The sequence below is a fragment of the Myotis nattereri genome (assembly GCF_964212035.1).
Source record: "Myotis nattereri genome assembly, chromosome: 14".
NCBI lineage: Eukaryota > Metazoa > Chordata > Mammalia > Chiroptera > Vespertilionidae > Myotis > Myotis nattereri.
This window is the reverse complement of record NC_138089.1, coordinates 45,655,441-45,680,890: the sequence shown is the minus strand read 5'-3', so window position 1 is coordinate 45,680,890 and position 25,450 is coordinate 45,655,441. Positions and strand designations below refer to the sequence as shown.

General features: G+C 42.3%; 1 protein-coding gene across 1 annotated transcript in view; it reads left to right on the top strand.

The window, feature by feature from the left end:
* The window catches only part of NEK10 (NIMA related kinase 10), a 141,924-nt gene that overhangs the window by 78,413 nt on the left and 38,061 nt on the right, over positions 1 to 25,450 (top strand). Inside the window, exons 24-26 of the mRNA XM_081106382.1 lie at positions 5,064 to 5,193; positions 6,114 to 6,184; positions 14,680 to 14,893. Coding sequence (XP_080962508.1) covers positions 5,064 to 5,193; positions 6,114 to 6,184; positions 14,680 to 14,893 — 415 coding nt within the window. The remainder of the gene's footprint in view (positions 1 to 5,063; positions 5,194 to 6,113; positions 6,185 to 14,679; positions 14,894 to 25,450) is intronic.

Below are 25,450 nucleotides of genomic sequence, written 5' to 3'. Positions count from 1 at the left end.
TTCTTCTTCTTAGGACACTAGTTATATTGGATCAGGACCCATCCTAATGACATCTCTTAATTCAGTCCTCCTCTATATACCAGTTCTCTAATCACGGTTACATTCTGAGGTACTGGGAGTTGGGACTGCAGCATATACAATTTGGGGGGCAAAGTTCAGACTGTATAACCGAACATTTTGTTGTGTCTTCTAAATATCAGATTCTACTTCCAGTTTGTCATTACTTTTAGTTGTAATTCTGAAACTCTTAGCTTAGAGATTGATTGAAGTTGGATCCCAGAAGCAAAGTGATCGTTAGCAACTGTGTTGTTTGTCTTTCTTTTCTTATTTTCTTCCAGCGAAGTGATTCTTGGTCTTTTTGAGGGAACCCCTGGACAGCGTTGAGAATCTGATGAAAGCTATTGTATCAGTCAACTTTGACAACCTATCTCAAAACTTAGTGGTTTAATATAATAACCTCTCCCCACTCCCAATACACTGCGGGCTGGTCCCAGCAGGGACTGCGCTCGTATGGTTGCCAATGGCTTGCATTCATAGGGTTTTCAAGAGCAGAAAGAGAGAGTGAGTTCCAAAGAGGGTGTTTTCCAAGTATCTCTCTGCATCACTTTTACTGATGCTTCCTTAGCCAAAGCAAATCATATGGTCCAGCCAAGATTGGAGGGGTGGAGAAGCAGGCTCCCTCTCTAGATGGGAGGACCCCGAAGCCTGTGGAAAGGGGGCACGCCTGTGGGAAAGGGAGGAGTTTGTGGTCTCCAGTGAGAAGGAGGAGGAGATGTAATGGTGAGAAAAGTAAACGGAGTACACTCTATTCTTACAAGTGTTTTCCCCCCACATTGAGGAATTATCTTTTTTAAAAAAAATATATTTTATTGGTTTTTTACAGAGAGGAAGGGAGAGGGATAGAGAATTAGAAACATCAATGAGAAAGATCCATTAGCTGCCTCCTGCACGCCCCCCTCACTGGGGATGCGCCTGCAACCAAGGTACATGCCCTTGACCGGAATCAAACCCAGGACCCTTCAGTCCGCAGGCCGACGCTCTATCCACTGAGCCAAACCGGTTCGGCGAGGAATTATCTTTTGAGGATAAATGAACTGTCTGCAGAGAAGTCCAGACGCTGCTGTGGAGAGTGACAGGAGAAGGGCCCTGGGTCCCTGGTGGGGCACAGAACATCTGCTTCATGAGTTCTTGGAAACAGAAAGCACATCTCTCGCGTTCTCAGTAGATAAAAACATGAGGAATTTGTCTGTGGGGAGCCAAGGGCACCTTCCTCTTGAGGACATTATTTCCTGTAAGGCATGTCTTTTTCAATGTGAGCAGTTGGTCAGGTTGCCGGGAGCCGGTCCATCCTTGCTGTTTCAAAGGACCTGGCATATATGGCATACTGTTCTTAAAATGTTTGCTCACCTTCTTGGCACTATGTGTTTTAACCAAGGTCTCCTCTCTGAGAAAGGTTGTTTCCCCAGGTAGGGATTTTCCCCTGAAGTTAGGGAGGGGATGAAACTCCTTAACTAAGTGCCAGGCGGGTAGTTAATCACTTTAACTACAAACAATCATGCTTAAGCTGCATAATCTTTACTCCCTGGAATGGAGATAAGAAACGCCCTAACCTTTGTAATAGAGATTGATAGGATTGGAATCAACTGGTATAAATACAGTTGTAACAAGACAACAAGACACAGAACTTAGGAGACAGAAAGAAGACAGAAGAGAGAGAGACAGAACCTAGGCACAGAACCTACAGAGAACGTTCTCTAGAGACAGAAGAACTTCGCTGGAGAGAACATGGCAAAAGATCCTGGACTGAACCTGACTACAGAAATTGGCAAGAGAACCTGACTAGAACCTGGTGACTGAACCTGGCTGGAGAACCTGGACAGAACCTGGCTGGAGAACCTAGCAAGGGAACATGGCTACAGAACCTGGCTGGAGATCCTAACCAGAACTTCGCTGGAGATCCAGAGCAGAACCTCTCTGGAGATCCAGACCAGAACTTGGCTGGAGATCCTGGCTAGGCTGCTGATCAACTGAACGCTGTCTCTGTGTCCTTCCTTCTTCGCCGACTAGGTCTACGACTTTGGGAACCCCTGGACCTGCTGGGGTTGGACCCCGGCATCTGGCGCCCGAACAGGGACCCCCTAGGTAAGCGCCCTGCACTCGGGACGGATAGGACTCCACCGTAGGAAGAGGGTGGATAGTCTTCGCCGACTCCGTCCACACCTTTGGGAATCCCTGGAACAGGATTCCCCTAGGTAAGCCCCCCCCTTGAAAACCCCCACACTCGGGACGGATAGGACTCCACCAGGGTGCTACAGACCCCCCTATAGAGGATAAATAGGGTAAGAAGGTGGATAGTACAGAACTTAGATTGAGAAGATGTGCCATACTGAGTCCAAAGAAAGAAGACTCTGTATTGATCTTTAGATTAAGAAGATGTGCCATACTGAGTCTAAAGAAAAAAGACTCTGTATTGATCTTTTAACATATATGCTTGCTAGCAGAGGAATTAAGGTTACTCCCAGTCAGACAGAACGTTTTATACAAAAAATATGTCCATGCTTTTCTGAGGAAGGAAAGGTAAATGTAATGGCATGGGAGAAGGTAGGCCCAAGGAGCCTTATCCTTAACCCCACTGCAGCCTTTCCACCCCGGGAAAGTGCAGGATTGGCAAGCTCTCCCTGGGGTGATAGATCAGGCCTCAGGTAATAGCGGAAAGCGCCAATCCTACTCTTAAAATGGATACAAGAGAGCATTTGGGTTTTTTTTTTTCTTTTTAATGCCCGCTTTTAAAAAATAAAAAAGGGGGAATTTGCCGGGAGCCGGTCCATGCTTGCTGTTTCAAGGGACCTGGCATATATGGCATACTGTTCTTAATATGTTTGCTCACCTTCTTGGCACTATGTGTTTTAACCAAGGTCTCTGAGAAAGGTTGTTTCCCCAGGTAGGGATTTTCCCCTGAAGTTAGGGAGGGAATAAAACCTCTTAACTAAGTGCCAGGTAGGTAATTAATCACTTTAACTATGAACAATCATGCTTAAGCTACATAATCTTTACTCCCTGGAATGGAGATAAGAAACGCCCTAACCTTTGTAATAGAGATTGATAGGATTGGAATCAACTGGTATAAATACAGATGTAACAAGTCAGAGAGAGACAGAAATTGGCACAGAACCTACACAGAACATTCTTTAGAGACAGAAGAACTTCGCTGGAGAGAACATGGCAAAAGATCCCGGACAGAAACTGGCCTCAGAACCTAGAGGCAGAACCTAGCGAGAGAACATGGCAAAAGATCCTGGACTGAACCTGACTACAGAAATTGGCAAGAGAACCTGACTAGAACCTGGTGACTGAACCTGGCTGGAGAACCTGGACAGAACCTGGCTGGAGAACCTAGCGAGGGAACATGGCTACAGAACCTGGCTGGAGAACCTGGAGAACCTAGCAAGAGAACATGGACACAGAACCTGGCTGGAGATCCTAACCAGAACTTCGCTGGAGATCCTGACCAGAACTTGGCTAGAGATCCTGGCTAGGCTGCTGATTAACTGAACGCTGCCTCTTTGTCATTCCTTCTTCGCCGACTCCGTCCACACCTTTGGGGACCCCTGGACCTGCTGGGGTTGGACCCCGGCACAGGTGGTCACAAGGGACACCTTTTTAGTCGCTTGGGACCAGCAGGATCCTGCAAACCACCCCGATTCCCCTTTTGCCATGTGATTGAATTCAAAAGCACCAAATATGACAATGCTTAGCTCAGGGACTAGGAGTCACACTTCCCTCTGCAAATACATAATGGGATTCTTACACCAGGAATTCCCCATAATAGCACAAGAATAGCGGCTCCTTGGTTATTCTTAGCAGTCCGTACTGAATTATACCTACTTTGTTCTGACATTGATTTATCAATATATTTAAACCTTAACTTACTGTCCAAGTTAACCATTGATCCCCACTCCATTAATTTAGAGGGCTTAGCACAGTCCTAAGTCTATGCTGTAGGACTGAATTATCAAGCTACTCTATTTGGGGTGTGTGGGTTTGACACTTTGCTGAGTTTCATTCTACAAATATGATAGAGGAAACTTCTATTAGTCCAAAATATCTAAGGGGACAACATTCCCATCCACATTAAAAAGAAAGAAAAAAAAAAGAAAAACATGTCAAACATGCCCCTCACAGCTTAACTTCGTTTAAAGGCTGTCAGCATCCTTGTCCAGATCGGAAATACAATTTCAGAGAAGCTGATATGATGGGTGTTGTCATTTCCTGCAACGTATTTAAATGTAGTTTTCCACCTATTTTATACATTAAGTTGAATAGCAAAGGAAAGTGCTGTATCAGTTAGTTTTTCCCATAAAAATGCTGCGTTAGAAACCACCGCAAAACCTTAATGGCATTCGACAACAAGCATTTACTGTCAGACTCACAGGCCTGGGTCTTCTGGGCTGGTTCTGCTTCAGGCTGCAGGTTTATGGGTTGTCTGGGCCAGGTCTGCTCCACGTGTCTTATTATGGGCTCAGGCCGGAGAGGCAGCAGCTACCTGGGTAATCCTCTTCTAGAAGCTCCTAGAGGGACAAATGGAAGCCCTTGAACCTGTTTGGACTGAGACTTGATCTGGTGCACGGTCCCTTCCACATGGCATTGGCCAGAGCCAGGCGGCGCAATCACAGCCAGAGGCAGGAGTGGGTAACAAAGACTGCCTACTAAGAGGCCAGGGTGAGATGTACAAAACTTCCAGAACAGAAAAGAATGGGGGCCAGGGATTCCATCCACCACAGAGGGGTGGTGGTTTCTGGAAATAATAACTTCCCTGGACACCTGGTAGGCAGTGTTTATGGTCAGCTGGAGTCTAGTGCTTAAAATGAAATCGCTTGCTTGTGCTTGTGGTTCATCCAAGTCTGGGCGAATTCAAAGGTACTTTTTAATGCTTGTACTTGAAATACTGATAAGTAGTTTCACTTGTTTTCCCCTTGTATCTCCAACTATAGCTTAAAAACGGACTTCTTTCTGAACTGACCTCTCTGCTTTTCAGTGTCATTAACATCCTCATTTTCGTTCAGCCCTGAGGTACTGAAGAGTGAGCCATACGGGGAGAAGGCTGACGTCTGGGCTGCAGGCTGCATCCTGTACCAGATGGCGACGCTGAACCCCCCCTTCTACAGCTCCAACATGCTCTCCCTGGCTACAAAAGTAAGCAAGCGTGGGAGGCAACAGGGCCTCTTGCTGCTGACAATGCCACTCCTTTTCTGCTTAAATAGAACCTTGTGACGTCACTAAAACTGTCAATTAACAGCAGCCATTGATTTTCCCCCCCAAATATGTTTTTATTGATTTTTAGAGAGAAGGGAAGGGAGAGGGATAGAGAGAGAGAAACATCGATGAGCTCAACCACTGAGCCACACCAGCCAGGCAGCAGGCATAGTTTTATTAACCACATGTTCCAGTTTATTTTTCCTCCTTTCTTCTAAATCTACATCATGTGCTATGGCACATTTTCCCCTATTATTGCCTTTATTTATAATAGAAAATTATAAAATAAATATATCAAATTACTTTTTGGTCTATTCTCTTTTTTTATTTAAATCTTTATTGAAAGTATTACATATGTCCCATTCCCCCCCCCCCATTGACCCCTTCTAGCCCCCCCCCCCCGCCCTTCTTCTCTGCACCCCCCACCCCCCAGGCCTTCACCACCCTATTGTCTGTGTCCACGGGTTATGCATATATGTACACAAATTCTTTAAATTCTTTGGTTGATCGCATCCACCTATCCACTTACCCCCACCTTCCCTTTGCAGTTTGGTCTGTTATTCTTAATTGAAGTTTGGATTACCCACGATCCAACATAACATAACATATTATATTATCCTCCACATCATTCATATGAATCTGAGGTTAACTTTAGCTCAGCTTGAAGAACATAATTCCAAGCTAAAGAACTATTTAATTGATGTCAATTTTGTATTTGTTGGATTGCTTTTGCTCCTGATTAGAATTTGTGCACAAAGTTACAATGCTTACGGGGTAACTCTCGGGGGGTGGCCAAGCACTACTGCTCAAAAATATCAATGTCCCTTTGTTCCCGTCACTCCACTGCGTTTGTTTTGCAGATAGTGGAGGCGGTGTATGAGCCAGTGCCAGAAGGCATCTACTCTGAAAAAGTGACAGATACCATCAGCAGGTAATTAGGCTCCCAACTTTGAACATACAGGGATCCTCAAGAAATACCTCACATCTACAAGGATTTCCTTTGTAAATATTCATGCGGAGGGAGGGCTCCCAAATAATCTAAACCTAGAAAAGTATTTTGCATCATCAATAATAGTGACCATTTGAAAGCCATGAAATGTCCAAGAGGAAGTAGTACATTCACTTGAAATATTACACAACCACTAGACTAGAATGATGATTCTGAGTGCTTTGTTTCTACTTGTAAGACACGTGCAGTATGAACCTAAGTAGAGCAGGATGTAAAGTTGTTTATAAACTATGACAAAAGTCTTAAAAATATGGCATAAATGTGGAAAAAGGCTGGACAGGAATATATGAAATGGAAAAAGGTAATGTTAGATAAAATTATAAGCATTTTTCATTTCTGTTTTTAAATTAGTAATGTATTGTATAATACATTTTCAAAGAAAGTTGGGAAGAATTTTTCTAGCTAGCAATATAGTAGGAGTTTAATGCAAGGCATTATCCCTTTGCAAAGTTCTGACCCCACAGGGCTTGTCCCAGCTGACCCCGCTCCTCTCCACTCCCACCTTTCCTCTTTTCTCTCCCTTTGGACGTTTGACCTTGCTATTCCCTCTTTCTGGAACTCTCTTCGCTGAAGCATGCATGGCACAGGCCTTCACTTCCCTTGGGTTTCTGATGAGCTGTCCTGTGTCAGGAAGCCAGCCCCACAGCCTTTCTGCACCCTCTCGTGCCCTTGCCTGCTCTCTAAAGCTCACAGCGCCTATCCCCCTGACGTGTTGTGCCTGTGTATGCGGACTTGTCTCTTTATTGTCTCTCTGTCCTCACCAGACTCCACAAGAGCAGGGACTTCTTCAGGTTAGCTCACAGCTGTTCCATGCCCAAAGCAATGACTGGCACGGTGTAGTAGACCCTTAACTAATTAAATACTGGTTGTACGAATAAATGACTCTCATTTATCTGGCTGATTGTTATTTCTGAACCATTTTAAGTACTTAAGTTGGCCCAAGATGACTTCTCTACCACATTGAGCTGAGTCAAATTCTCATTATTATGATGGAAACCTTAGAGTTACCTCCGATAGACTTTATCCATGCCCCGGCCCGATTCCCGTCCAGCTCGGTTCTGTGTCTGCCCCAGGACTGAGCAGCATCTCTGGTGGGATGTCACAGACATATTACCGTGGCTGTGCCCCTTCCCCTTTGTCTCCCCTCCCAGCCCATTGTTTGGCAGTAATAGGCCCTCCTCACATGTTTGCAGGGTTACATCTGGAGTCTCTCCTTGTGCAGCGCAGTGCTGTCCTGCTGTACACTAAGAGCCTCAGGCCCAGCTCGGGCTGAGCTTCACTAACTACAGACTCTGAACAAACCATTTGACCACTCTTTCTGCATCTCTGTTTCCTCATTTAGTAAAATGGGGATCCTAGTAGCACCAACTTCATCAGGCTGGTGTGCTGATTACACAGGGAATATATTGTTAATATTATAGGAAATGAGCTGAAACCCTTCCTTAAATCATCTGAATTCTGCATGTCTTGGATCGTGCCTTGTTGCTAATGGATCCAGACAAATGTATTTAAACTGCTCATCTTCACAGTTTGTTCCCGTTCTCTGCTATCTGTTTTTTGTGAAGTGCCTTAAAAACCCAAGTCTCCGGAGTTGTCAAGACAGGAGTACCAGACGTACTCGTTTTACTTCTCCTTTTCATAGGTATTTGATTGCCACAAGGAGCCGGGGAGGGGTAGTGCAGAGAAAAAGAACAGAGACATTATTCTGATTTTGTGGCACCGGGCAAACAGAACCATAATTTGCTTCTGACATGCTCCCCGGCTATTGGTACCCGTGCCTCTTGGGGCTAAGAGGCTGTGGCAGAGTGCCGGGAGCTGGTCCATGCTTACATAAATCATCATTGTCATGAAAAGGTTAAAAGCATCAGTAGGTTCTGGAATTAACTGAATTCATCTTCCTCCTCTTCCACTCATCTGAACATTCCCAGCCCCACTCCCCCCCCCCCCCCCCGTGCTGTGTGGGTAGCAATGGCAACTACTCATGGGCTCACTTCAAAGCCTGAATAAGATAATGCTTCTGATGCTCTTAGCACAGTGCCCAGCATATAGCAAGCACTCAATAAAACCAGCTATCGCTATTAATAACAATATTATGTGTGGAATTAAGTATATAAAACAAATTGTGATAAATGTGATGCAGGACAGTAAAGGGGCAATAAGAGATTACAGAAGAATTTGGCCTGGTCTGGAGATTTGAGGAAGATTACTATGAAGAAGGGATATGTAATCTGGACCTGTATAACTCTCAAATAGTAAACAGAGTAGAGAAAGCATTTCATAGACGGGCATCTGTGAAAGCTTTCCTGGGGGAATGAGCTTGTTAGTTTGAGGAACTGAAAGACATTGATGATGGAGCGTGTTAAGTACGGGAGAGAATAATGAACACATGATTAGGGACTAGGGGGAGACCAGATTGATCAGGTCCTGTAGGCCACAGTGAGAGTTTAGAATTTTTATCTCGAGTACTGAGGAGAGGACTAAAGGGCTATGAATAGTCTGGGCACAGTGAAAATTTCCTCCTTAGCACAGATCAGGGGGGACAGACTGGCGGAAAAGAGTGTGGAAGGGAGAGGAAGGCCCAGCTGCCCAGTGCGAGCTGATGGTGGCTTTGACCGGAGTGGGGTTGGTGTTGACGGAGAGAAGTGGAGTTGCTTCCTCTGTAGGCTGGAAACGGAGTCAACAAGTTTGGGGTACAGTCATGAGAGGATTAAAAAATGCTTTAGTTAACTGGGACAATGTAGTGCCATTGAAAAAATGAAAGCAATTGGATTTGTTCTGTGGAACTTCAGAAAATGGAGCCAAGATCATGGAGAAGACAGTCCTAGGAGGCCAAGGTCAGCTCACCTTTAGGAAGTAAGTGTCAGAATTAGAGGCTCACACCATGGAACAGGCTGCTGGGTGGGTAGTGTCACCGGAATGTTTAAGAGAATGAATGATCACTATTAAGAGATTCCAGATGAAATGTTTTTGAGGATAATTTTTATTCAAAATAATAAGATGCCATAAGAAGAATTAGTTTTATAACTGACAATTAGTTTTATAACTGACTATAAATTAAGATTGCAGCATGCATTCTGTAACAGATGTTGTTTTCGTTTAAAGTTATTCAAGACTCATTGTCTGGGTTCACATCACAAATAAAGTTTTATCTTTAGAAAATTTGACTCACAAACACAAAAAAAAAAACCAAAATCAGTCATGGGTTGCTTGCAGTCACATATTTAATTTGCTTTGGATTTTTAGACTTTAAAAATTTAGTTCCCAAAGAATTAGGGAACAAATTCAATTTCCTGTTTTCCTTGGGAAATTGGTACCAGGGACACATCAAGGCAGAAGTGTTCTTAATGATCATTTATGACTCAGGAAACCAGGCTCAGAGCCAGTCACTAGTACTGTTGTAGAGCTTTTGAAATACAAGACAACCATTGATGGGAAAATTCACTAGACTCATTCTTAATTTTCAACAAGGTGTTGTTTCTGATCATACATCTGCCGTACCATCTTCTCACTTTTACTTCCTGCATCTTGTCAACTAGAGCTCATACAGTTTGTTTTCCTGTTTGTTGAGGTAGTAGAAAGTGGTCATTGGAACCTTTTTTTTTTCTTAACAAGCTTTTAAATTAGGAAAATATCTTAGCAACCCTGAAGAGTTGGGGCAGAAAATAAATACATTTCATTACCAGCATTACTACTTTTATCTTGCAGTAGACTGTCAAGGGAGTATTGTCTGTTTACTTTTGAAAAAGGAAGAACATTTCTTATTATGCACAAAATATTCCAATTGCCTTATTTTTTGCTGTCTCTGCCTGGTTGCATAAGCTGGCCGGCCCTTTGTTTCCCAGGCAGTGGGGAGACTAACGGAGTTAATGCGTTCAGCTCTTCTGAGGACGAAATGATCGTTACATTTTTCACCCCACATTCAACTCTTTGCTTGTTTAAACATGAAACGAATACAACTTAACATTGCAGCCCTCTAATTCTGTCCCTCGGGTCTCAGTGCAGAGTGGGGACAAGGTGGGCAGGCTGATTGGAACGTCCCAGATTTTTTTCTAGAATATGATTCCATGCTTACTCTACTCGAGAATCATCGAAGCATTGGGTTGCTCTTAAGAATTTCTGTGAACTCTCTACACAGGGAGACATTTCAAAGCAATGAAGCTAGACTAGAACTTCTGGTGGGAGATATACCTGGTAGTCTCAGTCTGTGGCCAAATAGTTTGGGTATGGACGGTAACTTCTTAAATGTTAGGCTAAGTTAGTTAGTTATTTAGTTTATTCGTTTGTCCACTCACTTGCTGAGTTCCTCTTAGGACCCAGACTTCATTTTACATGCTGGGGGGAGATCATGGCGAAGGTGGACACATGTCACCCCCTCTCAAGAAATTTCCAGTTTCTAGCGGTGAAAGAGACCATTACAATACAATAATTATAGTTGTTTTAAGTACTTAAATATAGACAGCGCAGTGGGAGCATATCAAAGGGGGACAGTGAGTCTACCCCAGGGTGTTCTGAAAAGTCTTACTGATAGAGGCTTGCAAAAGAGTGGGATTTTGGTAAGCAGTTAATGGATGTGGTTTAGGAAAGGGCAGATACCATCAGCAAAAAACAGATTCAAGCAGAAGGGATAAAATGAGCCAAGAGATGGGAGCATAGAAAAACCAATGGGCTATTTGGGAAAGTACAGGGAGGAGCATTTGTTGTGTTGCTGGGGCAGAGGGAGAAGAGGAGGCGAGGCAGTGGAGAGAGGTAAGGGACAGTTCAGGAGGGGCTTGTATGGCATGCTGGGAATTTTAATTTTGTCCAGTTGGGCCACTGAGGGGCTATTGAGCAGTTCTGAGCAGAGGAGTGATGTAATCTGTCGTGTAAGACTCCCTCTACGTTCTGCGTGGAGTAGGGTTCGGTATCTGAAAGAGGAGCCGCACAGCAAATGAGAGAAAAATGACACGAGATAATTTTGCAATATTGGGGGACCAGGCGGGCAAGTCCCGAAGGACTTCCACTGATGCTCAAGCCGCTTCGATCTTTTATTGAGGTCGGGGTAGCCTGAGGTAAGGGGATTTCAAAGACACATGGATTAATAGGCAGGGTATCTGATTAGCTCATCAGTAGATGATTTCCAGGAATGGGTAGAGTTATATGATCAACAATAATCAACAAGGATCTACACAAGTATCTAAGGAATTAAGTGAACTAAGGTGGGGATGATGCTTTAGCTAGATTAACTGGGTGGTGTCTTAATTAACTGGGTGGTGCACAGCCCTGACCTTTGCTAGGACTTTCAAGCCCTGACCTTTACTAGGACTTTCAAGGCCTGACTTTTTTCCAGGACTTTCAAGGGCTACTAGCTTTTGGGGGTCTCTGTCTAAACTCAGCTGGTGAAGACAATTAATGGACTCTGGCAGTAATCAGTTTTGGAATATTATTCTGTAGCATTTCGCCATATGGAGCAGAGGTGGGCAAGGGATGAGCATCCCACTGAGGAGATTATTTCAGTAGTCCAAGCAAGTGCTGATGAAATAGGCCAATGGCCCTGGGATCAGAGGGGAAGGATGCAGAGCCAGAAATTAGTGAAAAGGCAGAAGCCACAGGACTTAGTGTTGGTTGAATGTGGGAGGGGAAGGGAGAGAAATAAAGTTGTGCATTTTCTTTTCCATTTATTAGGCTTTTATAACGTGTCAGCACTTTAGAGGGCTGGCTTCATTTCATCACCATGCCAGCTTGATCTTATGGCGATACCATTTTACGGATGGGCTGTCTGAGGCTTAGAAGCGAAGTGTTGCCCAACATCAGAGGTAATGAAGGACGAGCCAGGATTTAAACCCCAGTGAGGTGGCTCAGAGCCTTCAGACCTAATTATGATGCTAAACTGTACCTCCTGGATGGCAAATGCAGGATGGGGAGTAATTCTGGGAGAGAAGGGGACAGATAAATGCCAGAACAGAGGCCACGCTGGTTCCCATTTACCATAATATATAACTATATAATTTGTAAAATTAGTTTATGTTGCCTTTTCAATTAAAAAACAGCAGATAATTAAACTGCCAATATTATGTTGAATTAGTTTAAAAATCTGCAGACTAAGAATTTAGAATATCTGCATTGATGAAAGGCTCCGTTGCTGGGAGCCTTTGTTTTTCCCCCCTCACATAGCAGTCATAACCAACACTAGGTCAACCAAACATTTTTTTTTTATGAGCTTTAATCCCTTTTGCTAATTAAGTGAGGGTAGAGGGAAAAGCCCATCTAGTTGGAAGGTGAACTTCAACACTTAGCTCCTTTTGTGCTTATGAACAAAAGTAAGAAACTTGAACAGCAATTTGTCATCGCCGCACAAAGCCGGCTTCTGTGCTTATGACCAGTGCATGGGGCCTCTGCACTCACATCAGTCCTATGCTCAGGGAAAGGGGCTGCATTCGAGGTCAACAATTGCGTCTTTGAATCGGTCTGTTGGAAGTGAAATATTATGGGACAAGAAGCATGTGTGTTGAGGGTTTGGGGCCTCAGCTCATGCTCCCTGCCTCCCTGGCATAGATTCTCAGCCATCTGCTCCAGTCCTCTGGACTTTTACCTGGCCTCCAGCTCCAGCTCCCTGTTTCTGTCCCATCATTGCTGCTGCCCCCTACCTGCTGCGGGAGGCCTGTGTTCCACCTTTACCCTCCTCCCTGTGGGGTGTTGCTGAAGGTAAATAAGGAGGGGTCAGGATGGTTCATGTGCCCTGCTATGTCTTGGGTCAGGGCCAAAAAGAGGTCATCCCTGACCAGCACCATGGCTGTGTTTGGAGGGTGATTCAGTGGGGGTCTCTTGCCCACCTCCAATCCAGGTACCAATTGCATCCTGCTGGCACAGAGGCTGCAATGTTTGGGGTCTCCCATCTACTACCAGGATGCTGGACTGTGGAAAGGGGAGATTGAGTTCCCACTTCCTGGGGCCCGTAGTTTCATTTTGTACTGGGAACCACACAAATTATATAGCTGGCCCTGTCTCCATGATCTCTCACCTTCCTTTGTACATAATAAAGTTCATAGACTGAACTTTGTTAAATATGAATTCAGAAGATGTGTAAGTGTCGATCATAACCATAGTAGAAGCCAACTGCCTCAGAACTTAAAAACAAGTAGCATGAAATGGAATGTCTTAAACTCTGATTAAGATGTGTGTAGTTTGCTCATGGTTAATAAACTCAATAAGAAAGAATAATTAACATATTAGAATCTTATTTTGAAGAATAATTGTGTGTAATAATTCTTCAGTCTTGCCTGGAGACATCAGTATAGGCACAACTTGTATTAACTATGGGTTGCTAAATAGAATACAAGATGTGAAAATTAGATCTTTTTCTCAAAGTCCAAACAATTTAAATTTTACTGAAAAGCACAAATAACTTTAGTGAAGTTGGTGAATTTGAATTTAAAAATAGAGAAAATATTGCCTAGCAGATGTGGCTCAGTGGTTGAGCATTGACCTATGAACCAGGAAGATATGGTTTGATTCCTGGTCAGGGCACATACCTGGTCAGGGCACATATAGGGCTCAATTCCTAGTAGGGGGCACGCAAGGGGTAGCTGGTCAATGATTCTCTATTGATGTTTCTATCTCTCTCTCCTCTCTTCCTCTCTTCCTCTCTGAAATCAATACAAATATATTTTTAAAAATAGAGAAAATATTGTAGTGAGTTTCAGAAGCATTTAAGGATGCTAGCCAATGATCTTGACAACTGGTTCCCTGGGCACCTAGTGTTTAGCTGTGACACAAACAATATTTCCTCTAGTAGGCTGATTGATATTTCATACCTCCAACATCATAGAAAATATTAGTAAGCAATGTGTCAAATTAGCTACTTTAAAAAAATTTATTACAAACAATTTAAACCTCTTAAGTAACTGGGGTGCATGTTATATCTATGACCTCATGTTTTGAAAGACACTCACTAATTAGGTTTGTTAATATTTGCCACTGTACAGCTGGAAAAGGTCAGCTCGTGACCCTCTCCCCCGAAACATTTCTTCCTTTGATGCATCAGGGGTGATCATCGGGGACTCTCTCATCAGTTTCTGCCTTTGTTTCACTGACCAGCGAGTTGGCGGCAATTTTAGAAAATAACCAGTTCACACAGGAGAAGGTGATTCCATCCGCCTGTCCTGAGGCCCAAGGAGCAGCTTCATGCTCAGCCTGTAGCCCTTGCACCTTGAGGGTGTAGCTGCAAAGAGAACAGTGCTGTCTCCCTCCCCTCCCCAAACTTGTCAAATGCCTTTGGAAAAGTCTTGGATTCAAAACTATGCTTGATGTCCATCTCACCCTAGGTTCTATGGGTGCAGACACCATGGTGGATGCAGAGTGGAATTTAACCTTCACCTTCCAAGCCCCTTGGCTGGTGCTGATGTCGATCAGACTGTAGTAATGAATGAATCTTCTCTTAGGTGCCTCACTCCTGACGCAGAAGCCCGCCCAGATATTGTGGAAGTCAGCTCCATGATATCGGATGTCATGATGAAGTATTTAGATAGCTTGTCTACATCCCAGCTGGCCTTGGAGAAGAAACTGGAACGGGAACGGAGGCGCACGCAGAGGTATTTTATGGAAGCCAACCGCAATGCCATCACATGTCACCATGAGCTGGCCCCACTGTCTCAGGTAAGTGTGAATCTTTCAGTCTCTTTACGATGCACTCTAGTAGGTGCTCTAAGGTTGTTCACTCTGTCTTAAGGAATAACTCCTTTATTTTTTTCCTTTTTATTGAATTTATTGGGGTGACGGTAGTTAACAATATTATACAGGTTTCAGGTGCACAGTTCTACAACACATCATCTGTACACCGTATTGTGTGTTCACCACCCCAATAGTCTCCTTTCATCATCATTTATCCCCCCATACCCTCCTCCACCCCTCACTCTGGTAATCCCCACACCGTTGTCCTGGTCTGTGAGTTTGTTCTTCTTTGTGTATGTTTGTTCCCCCACGTCCTGCGTGCTTCAGGGTTCAGGATCTGGAGGAGGAGCTGCACACAAATGAAAGAGAAGAGACAAGAGATAATTTGAAAATACTTGGGGCCAGGCGGGCAAGTCCAACTCAAGGGGAAGGACTTCCACCGGTGCCCAGGCCTCTCCAGCCTTTTATTCACTTTGGTTAAGCATACAACCCTTAGTCAGGCAGGAAATTGCAGTAACAGGCTATCTTAAAAGGTCAGTAAATATTAGGAGGATTTACTCTGAGACTGTTTGATCAAGAAATAACTTAAGCCCCCATTATCAGGACTAAACTATCGGTGCATAGCTCAGGTCCTTGCCATGGGTTCAAGGGTCACAAGCATTCCGGGATCCTTGTTTGCACTTCTCTGCTAGTGAAGATAATGGGCAGCCTCCTGCATCTCCTGCATTCTTTTTTTGCTCTGTCCTCCTCCCCTCTCCCTCTGCACCCCCCCCGCCCCCCCGCTCCCCAAACACACACACAGAGCTGTCAGCATGCTCTCCTTTTAAGAGTCTCATGCTCTACCGACTGAGCTAGCCGGGCACCCCATGCTCTCCTTTTAGAAGGAAAGCCCACCCTACTGTTAGGTGGGTTTGTCTTGACGTACTTGGAATCCAGGGGTTAAAGATTCAATATAGTTTTTTTTGCAGGGAAACTCATCTTCATTCCCTTGATGCTGATCCCAGCTGTAATTTCACAGAGAAATTCATGGCGATTCTCCAAGGCCTAGGTTTCTGTTTAGGAGCATATATCTTGGCGTTACAGCTCTTGCCAAACAGTCAAATCTTACACTCAGGGAATTAGAGTGCACTTCGATTGTTGTTTTGCTACCTGACTTTGTAAAAACTAGGCAACAATGAGAAACACACAGATGCCATGTTGCATTCAGAGTTAGTATTTCCAGTAAACTAAAATGCAAGGGAGTTAGCCGTTTCTATAGATCTTAAGTATCTGGGGCCTTCTGTTACGTTCTGCACTGCAAAGCTACTTGGCCAATTTCCAATGGGATATAAATGAGTCGGTTTATATGAGATTCATGTAGCTGATAGGTGAAGTTAGTTTAAAATCTTACAGCAGAAATTCTCTTATCTTTAGCAAGACACCTTGAGAAAGACCATTTACTTTATTTAATTTTATTCCTCAGCTTTTTAAAAATACTCTATTGTGGAAAATTTGATACATTTATGGAGGCAAAGAAAGTGCTTTGTGTACCCATCCTCGAGCCTTAACAGTTTGCTGCTGTGGACCAGTCATGTATCATCTCTATGCTTACCCGCTACCCCCTCCCAAATCCAAGAGGCTGTATCATTTTAACTGGAAACCCAGCTGTCAGGCTATGACTGGGCAAAATAGTGGGAGAGACCTACACTCAAGGAGGGAGTCTTGAGGTTCTAGAACAGCCGTGGGCAAACTACGGCCCGCGGGCCGGATCCGGCCTGTTTGAAATGAATAAAACTATTGAAAAAAAAGACCGTACCCTTTTATGTAATGATGTTTACTTTGAATTTATATTAGTTCACACAAACACTCCATCCATGCTTTTGTTCCGGCCTTCCGTTCCAGTTTAAGAACCCATTGTGGCCCTCGAGTCAAAAAGTTTGCCCACCCCTGTTCTAGAAGTTCTTTACTCCTCTGTAAACCAGTCGGGAAATTTTACCAATTGCAGAGTGCACTAGGATTAAATAGATCAATGTGTTTGAATACTATGCAAATTAAAAAGTGGCATAAACTGTAAGATAGCATCAGTTATGAGCAATGCCCATGTTGAAGAAGAGTTTATTGATGCAAATTGTTAATCTAATATCAAAGGTCCATTACTTCTAAATCCACGTCTGTTACTCATGCGGTTAATAGACATTTATTGAGCACCTGTTCCTAGTTAGCCTCCAAGCCCTGCTGGCACCTTCAGTGTCAGGGACCACAGAGAAGTGCTTTACTTCAAAGCAGAGCTTACACTACTACTTTAAAGAGCAATGCATATCTTCTTTTGCATTATATGTAGGCATACTGGTGATTTTTCATTTCAAGATTAATCAGATGATAACTAGGAGGAAAAATGCAGCTTTATGAAAGAACTGAGATGAAATCATTACATTTCATTAAAGACAGCATGCAGTTAATTGGCCTTATCCTCACTGGGTACCATCCTTATTTTTTAAAACTCACATCTACACCATTACTGGCAAAAGAATTTTAGTGTAAAATTGTTTCTTTTTTTCTTAAGCAGTATTGTGGTATTGTAATTGTTTCATTTCAAATATAGTGGCCTGTTCTCCCAGAGCAGTTAATCTCAACAATGCAATTACACAATCTAATGACAAATCCTAGTCAAAAGAAAGGCAAATTAGTGGGTTCAGTATAACTGTATGAATCCCCAGCACCGATAAAAAGATCTTCTGCGAATTACTGAAATTTTGCAAATTAGCAGGTAAGCAAACAATGATAAGAAGCATTAAAGGCCCTTATCTCATGGTGGGAATGCTATTTACTTCCACATGTTAAATTATTCTGAACTATGAAAGTGTTCATTATGTGCTAGTAAAGACAAGAATTAACATAAGCCTCAAAAGCACAGAGAAGTCTTCACTAATAAGTTCATGCCTGTGTACTGTGGTTTATTTAGCTTTTATGAAAGAACCAAGACTTGCCTTTGGAAAATGTTATGATTTCTGTTCATAATTCAAAATAATCTATCTCAAGGAGAGCACAGAGTCAGGAATGGCAAGAATTCAGAAAAAACAATGAAGTGCAATTTTTACTTAAAAGTGTAGTAATTAGCCCAGCTGGCATGGCTCAGTGGTTGAGCTTTGACCTATGAACCAGGAGGTCACAGTTTGATTCTGGGTCAGGGCACACTCCTGGGTTGCCAGTTTGTTCCCCAGTAGGGGACCTGATTCATATCTTCTTAATGCAAATTTTTAAAAATGTGCTATTTGTTTACCTGAAAGTTTTGTTTTCATTATGCCAAATGTCATTTACAAATGCTGAGCACACAACTAAAGGCACGTGTCTGCAGTCCTCTGCTTAGAGATTGAATAAGCCATGTGGAAAATGATGTATTTTAAAAGGACAATATTTTAGTGAACATCTTTGCTTTTATTGTGTGGTTAATTGTTGACTGAATTTCCCCCAAGGCTGTGAAAATGCAACAAGGAATGATGCAGTGAAAGAAATATTAGGAAAAATCTATATTGGAAATGTTCTATATTTATTATGTTTTAAGAAAACAAAGCGATGCCTTATAGGTTCCCACACAGATATATATGCAATCCACCCCTTTCTATTTTTTAACGCATAGTTTACATATAGTAAACTGTATAAATTTCAAGTGCTTAGTTTAATCACTTTTGACCATGCATAACTCCCACCCAAAACCAGATGCAGAACGTTTACATCACTTCAGAAAGTTCCCTCTGCCCTTTCTCACCCAATTCCTGGCCCACAGATAGCCTGGGGTAATTTCCATCACTATAGATGACTTCTGCCTATTGTTTGACTTCATATAAAAATCAGACACATGCAATCTTGAGTGGCTAGCGTCTTTCAGGTGACATAATGTCTGTGAGATTCACCCATGTTGTCGTGTATCGCAGTAATTGGGTGCTGCAGGGAAAAGGAGGATGGGGTTTCATGGAAAGCTTTGTTGATGATGTAAAATTAATTGGGTTCCCCTCCAAGGTACTATCTTCTTCCATCTTGCCATGGAAGAAGTTCAGCAGGACTAGAATTAAGGCCACTGCCCCAAGTTTCTATTCCATATTCAAGTCCAGTCCAGCATCTGGCTGGCTTAGCTTGTGTTCCCAGCTGCAGTCCATTGCTTCAGGCCACATGGCAGACTAGTGCATGGGGGCATGTGGGTCATGGAGCTAGAGAGACAGGGGAGGAAGGGGAACAGAGCAAACAAGAGACAAGGAAGAGGGACCTCTTTGTCTGGGGGTTTTGCCCTTCTAAGATTTACAGGCTTACATTGGGGTCCACCCTTTTAGCCAGTGATCTTCCTCCCAGGCTAGACTGACAGGCCAGCACCTCCCCTACATCACTCCGACTTCACTGCACATGTGTCCATCTCCCCTTTGTTCCGTCTCTTCCCCAGTGATGGGCAGGGAGCATGAAGCTGTAGCCTCCTGAGGAAGCTGCCCCATGACCATGCTTTTAATGTTTGACCTCCCCTTTGCTCTCTTCCTTATTAATATTAATAAACTATCTCATTATGATGATAGCATTTTGATATAATATTGTGACTAGAATAATGAAGAGATTGAGGTGTTTTTTTTTCCACATGGATATTCAGTTCTTCAGACATAATTTCTTAAAATGCCTAATCTTTCCCTATTCATTTTATTAGGCATTTTTGTTAAAAGTCATTTGACAGTATATATGTGGACCTATCTCTGAACTCTTTTCTGTTATATTGTAGGTTTTTAATATGTTTTGAAATCAGTTGTGTATTTCCTCTGATTTTGTTCTTCTATGTCAAGTTTGATTTGGCTGTTCTAGGTCTGTTGTATTTCCTTATTAATTTTAGAATCAGTTTGTCAGTTTCTTTAAAAAAATCGTGCTGAAATTTTGATTTCTACCCAGTGTTGTACAACACTTTGAAAAAAAATCATTATTATATTTCACTTATTCAACAAAATTTATTGAGCGTCTGCTCTCTTCTGGGAATTATTCTTGTTTGATATTATAACAGTGAACAGAACAGTCAAAGAAATTCACCTTCATAGTTGGGGAAGGCAAATAATACATACAAAATAAGTTTAAGTGTTATGGGCAAAAATTATAAGAAGGCAAGGTAATAGAAAGTGATTATTCATGTGGAAAGAGGCTATTTTAAATAGAGATATCGTGGAAAACCTCTATACTTCTGTGACATCTGAGAAGAGACCAGGATATATTAAAGGGATGAGTCATGCAAATATCTGGAGGCACAACACTGATAGCTGAGGAATCAGCAAAGATCATGAGGTGATAGTGTTCCTGCCAAGTCCAAGGAGTGAGCAAGGAGGCCTGTGTGGCTGGAGCGGAGTGCAGCAAGGGGAGACTAGGAGATGAGGAGGCTATAAGTGCACAGTACAGACTTGAGTGATGTGAGTTTATTGAAAGAGAATGACATAATCTTTCAAAATGATATAGCAGGCTGCTGTGTAGTAATAGACTGCTGAGAGCCAAAAGTGGAAGCAGGGAAATTGGTTAGGAGGAGATTGCGTCGGGACAGGCAAAAAATGATGTAGACTCTTTCCCTTGATTTCTAATTCTTTGTCTATTAGGTGTTTTTTTTTTTATCAGTTTGGTATTTTAGAAAAAACTTTTCTGTGCTGTTTTTAAGAAAGCCTTTTCTTTAGAATCTTACATCTTTTTTAAATATATATATATATATATATATATATATATATATATATATTTTATTGATTTTTTACAGAGAGGAAGGGAAAGGGATAGAGAGTCAGAAACATCGATGAGAGAGAAACATCTATCAGCTGCCTCCTGCACACTCCCTTCTGGTGATGTGCCTGCAACCAAGGTACATGTCTTTGACCGGAATTGAACCTGGGACTCTTGAGTCCGCAGGCTGATGTTCCACTGAGCCAAACCGGTTAGGGCTAAAATATATATTTTTTATTGACGTCAAAGAGGAAGGGAGAGGGAGAGAGAGATAGAAACATCAATGAGGAGAGAAAATCATTGGTCGGGTGCCTCCTACACACTCTCTACTGAGGATCAAGCCTGCAACCCAGTCATGTGCCCTGACCGTAATCAAACCATGACCTCCTGGTTCATAGGTCAGCACTCAGCCACTGAGCCACTTCGGCCAGGCTCAATTTGGCATTTTGATATTCTGTGCTAAGAATGCTGTTTAATAAGAATTAGACCCTTCCTTATGTAATCCTGAGTTAAAAATGGGACAGTAAGTGGGGCTCCAATTTGCAGGTCTCATCTCTATTGGTAACACCCATGTCTAATTTCATTCTGTTTAATGCCTTAAGCTTTGCTGGTTTTCAATTACATTTCTTGTTTTTGAGCAATCCAAATTAGAATGTCTTAAAACTTGACTGCTTGATAATTCTCTGTGCCTTGTTTCTTCTACATGTTTAGTGGCACTGCCTGATCTGGCCTCTTTTGAAATGCTTTGGAAATATTAATAGACATTCAGTTGTTTCCATCTGTCTGCAGTCTTGGAACAAAATGGTGGTCGGTAGTTGATGTAGACCATATTGTCTGTAGTTTTAGTAAGTGATATTTTTAGATTATGACACTGTTCTTCCCCTCATCTTTATTATTATTATTATGTCTAGCAAATCTGTCTTTGAATTAGGAATACTAGGTTAGTTATGGGGTGGCAGGGAAACATTGCCAAACATGGTAAATTTGATTCTAGGATTTTAGACTGAATTATTATAATTAATTCATTTTCTAATTTTATTTAAGTTAGTGACAGTTCATTAATATGCTCTTATGGGTTTAAGAAGTTCAGAGAATGTTGTGATCATAATTATGTGCATTTAATGATATTAAAGTGAAATGTTTAGCTTCGTATGAATATTTTTAACAAATTCAAAACAAAAAAGTAATTAATATTCAAATGTGAAGAGACCATTTACCTTTACTGTGTAATATTTGTAAATTTAGCTATTTTCAAGGCTCAAACTCTAGCTTTTCTGGTTTAAATTGAACATATTATTCTCGTACTTGATGTGTGGGGCATGGGAGAAGGGAAATGCTTTACGATTTTATCAATGAAATTAAACATTATCCAAAGAACTTTGGAGCTAAAAGAGCTCCATCCTCCATATTGAGGGACCAGACTCCAGCCTTACTGCATCAGCCCACCTCTCTGTGATGGCAAAGCCAGGGTCCCAGCGCGTGTTCCTGGAAGGAGCCTCTCATTGCCCTTGCTGAGTGGACAGTCCACTCAGCTATGGCCGGGTCTATGTGGCCCCTTCAGCCATCTGACCACACTGGCTGACTTTTTAAATACTTTAAAATTCAGTAATTAAGTTTATGTCCAGTGATATGCAGTTAATAATCTGTCTCCTGTTTTGAGTTTTCTTTAAAAAAAAATATGTTTATTGATGTCTGAGGGGAAGGGAGAGGGAGAGGGAGAGGGAGAGGAAGAGAGAGAGGGAGAGGGAGAGGGAGAGAGAGAGAGAGAAACATCAATGATGAGAGAGAATCATTGATTGATTGGCTGCCTCCTGCACGCCCACACTGGGAATCGAGCCCACAACCTAGGCATATGCCCTGACCGGGAATCAAACTGGGACCTTCTGGTTCTTAGGTCAACACCATGCCGGCTGGGCCTGTTTTGAATTTTCTTTGTGCTATCAGCCATGAAAAACATAAAACTTGGTTTGTCACCTAAAAGAGATCACCTCATCCTGGTGAATTTCTGTCAAGCACTGGATAACCCTAAATTCATGTATTTAAGATCACAATTATTAATTGAATAAATGGAAGGAATGCAGTAAAGATATAACAAATAGAATATGAATATTTAGAACACAACATATATAGTGCATTCTTTATGGCTCTACAGTAAAGCTTCTACAGGACGTAGCTGGTGTTATGCTTTATATTTATTTCTTGCTTTTCTTTGTCTTGTTATAAAACTAACATTCTGGGCAATTTAAAAATATTGCACTAGTTTTAATAAACTAGGCTCTCTTAATTCTTTTCCTACTGCCACAGTTAATTTGGGCATTGCCAGTCTGTTACTGTTAGAATTGCTATTCAACTAAAAAATGTATTATGATCTGCTCCACACATAAACATTACATTATAATGAGCTAAACATAATTGTGTTTATATCAGCAGTTGTGACAGGAAGTGGCTTCTCTAATGGTAATGACTACCACATCAACGATCATTTTATTGTAAAATGTCTATTGTCTTCTCCTTGCTGCCATATCAATACTCAGAATGTGTCCATCCATTCCTAGGAGATACAGATGCCAAAAAAATCTAAATTCACTCTCCTATTCCCAGAAAAACCCTAAGTAATTAGAAAGTACAAAAAATGACAGCAGTCAAATTCTATCCCCCAAGGTGTTCTCCCCGCTCTCCCTCCCCCAACTTGCTTTAATAGGTTTATGTACTTGCTGAGGCAACTTTTGAAAACATCTTAATGGCCTCAACTATTATGGCTAAAAATACGCGACCATGTCTGCCTTTGCCCAGTGCCTGCTGAGTTACAGGTGCTTGTTGTCATTGCTGGGCTGGTCATCTCTAAGACAGGTACACTTACAGCCTTGTCTAAGCGCACAGAGGGAAAGGGAAGGGAGAAGTTCGCATCACTGAACAGTCCCTTCACCTCTCAGAAATGTCGCAGTGTAGGACCCTGCAGAAAGGGGCAAGATTAAAAACACAGCAGTTACAAAACCTGCTCATCCTATAAGGGAATTCACCTGTTTTTCTAGCCCTTCTCTCCCGTTGATATCAACACAGCAACTACTTCTTGAGCATTTGCTATGTGCAAGGTATCCAGGGATTTAAAAGGGACTGAAATAGCCCAGAAGCCTTAAAGGAGTGAGTTGGATAATAATGTGAGTACTTAAATATCTACAAGCAAAAACTCTGGAAATCACACTTGGAAAAGTGTGTCTATAGTGGCATTTAGTTTATGGCACCTACAAATGTTGATAGGAGTTCCCTTTATCAACATTTAAGCCAACACCCAAATTACCCATGGATGCAATTTTGACAGTTGCAAAGGACTTGATTTGCAACCCAACTGGTTCTTGGGTGTTGGTGGCAAGTCAGACCTCCTTAAGCCTGGAATAGCATACTAGAGCTGGAAGAAGAAGGATCTGTGGGATAGGACAGAAAAAGGAAGAGGGCCCGGAAAAGGTTGAGTGGGTTTTGCAGGCAAGGAAAATAAATATCGGGGGGCGGGGGGGAATCATGAGCCTGTCTCTGTAGCAAGCATTGCTCTTCATTGGAGTTGACTTGTGACTAAGCAATCTGACACATTTCACAAGTAGATTTTTTTTTCTTTTAATAAATGCACTCTTTTGCTTTCCTTTCATGCTCTTCAGCTTGTACTTACCTTTCTTATGGCCTTTCTTCCTTTGTCTTTTCATCTTCCCGGTCTGTGTCTTAGGGTCAGCATTGTTTAGCCCAACAGCCTAAGGTTTTACACACTTACCACAAATTGTCACACACAATAAAGGTTTTAGGAACTGGGACTCAACTGAGTAAAGAAACAGTACTTTTTCCTGCTGAGTCATATGTGCTTCCTTTCCCTGTCTTTTTCTTAGAAAATGAAAAACTTTAATAAGTGATATTTTTAGATTATGACACTGTTCTTCCCCTCATCTTTATTAGTATTATTATGTCTAGCAAATCTGCCTTTGGATTAGCAATACCAAGATGATGGATTAGGAATTTAATGAGAGCAATCTTTCTTTTCCCCTTTATTCTTATTGAACTGTCAGATATAATCTTGCAGTTTCTAATACTTGCAGTTTAGGGAAATGTGGACTCACATGGCCAGATGGTAAGCTTGGGGCGCTAGCATAATAAAAGCACTCACAGCAGTTGGAGGAGCCCGTGGCTAGCGAAGCTCTGTAGAGAGTACTGACTCCGGACAGTGGCCTGGGGTCCTCAGTGGTTTGAAGTCCCTTTGCTGTAGCTCATTTCTTAGGAGCCCTCATCTCTCTCTCTCCATGGCCTGGCTGTATCTGCTACTAATTACCCTTGAACTTTGAAGAAACTGAGCCTTACTTCCTTATTCTCTGTGGTGCTGAGAAGATGTGATAGCAAATCTTTTCAAAATAACTTAAGAGAACTCAGTTTAATTGATACATGTTGATTCCTTATTACTGTATCTTTATTTTTTGTTGATATTTTTATTGATTTTTAGAGAGACAGGAAGGGAGAGGGAGAGAGAGAAAGAAACATTGATCATTGGGCTGCCTCCTGCATGCCCCCCACCGGGGATGGAGCCACAACTTGGGCATGTGTCCTGACTGGGAGTTGAACCAGCAACCCTTTGGTGCATGGGACGATGCCCAGCCAACTGAATCACACCAGTCAGGGCCTTAGTACTACATTTTTCCCCACCAGCTTACACAGACCTTTGTGACTAAGCATGTTGCCACATCCACTTTTTTTTTGATCCAATGATACCTTTATAAAAAAATTATATATAATTATAAAAATGAATTCTATGGCAAATCTACAGTTGGAGCCTCTGATGCTACCTCAGCACACATATTTGTAATGCTA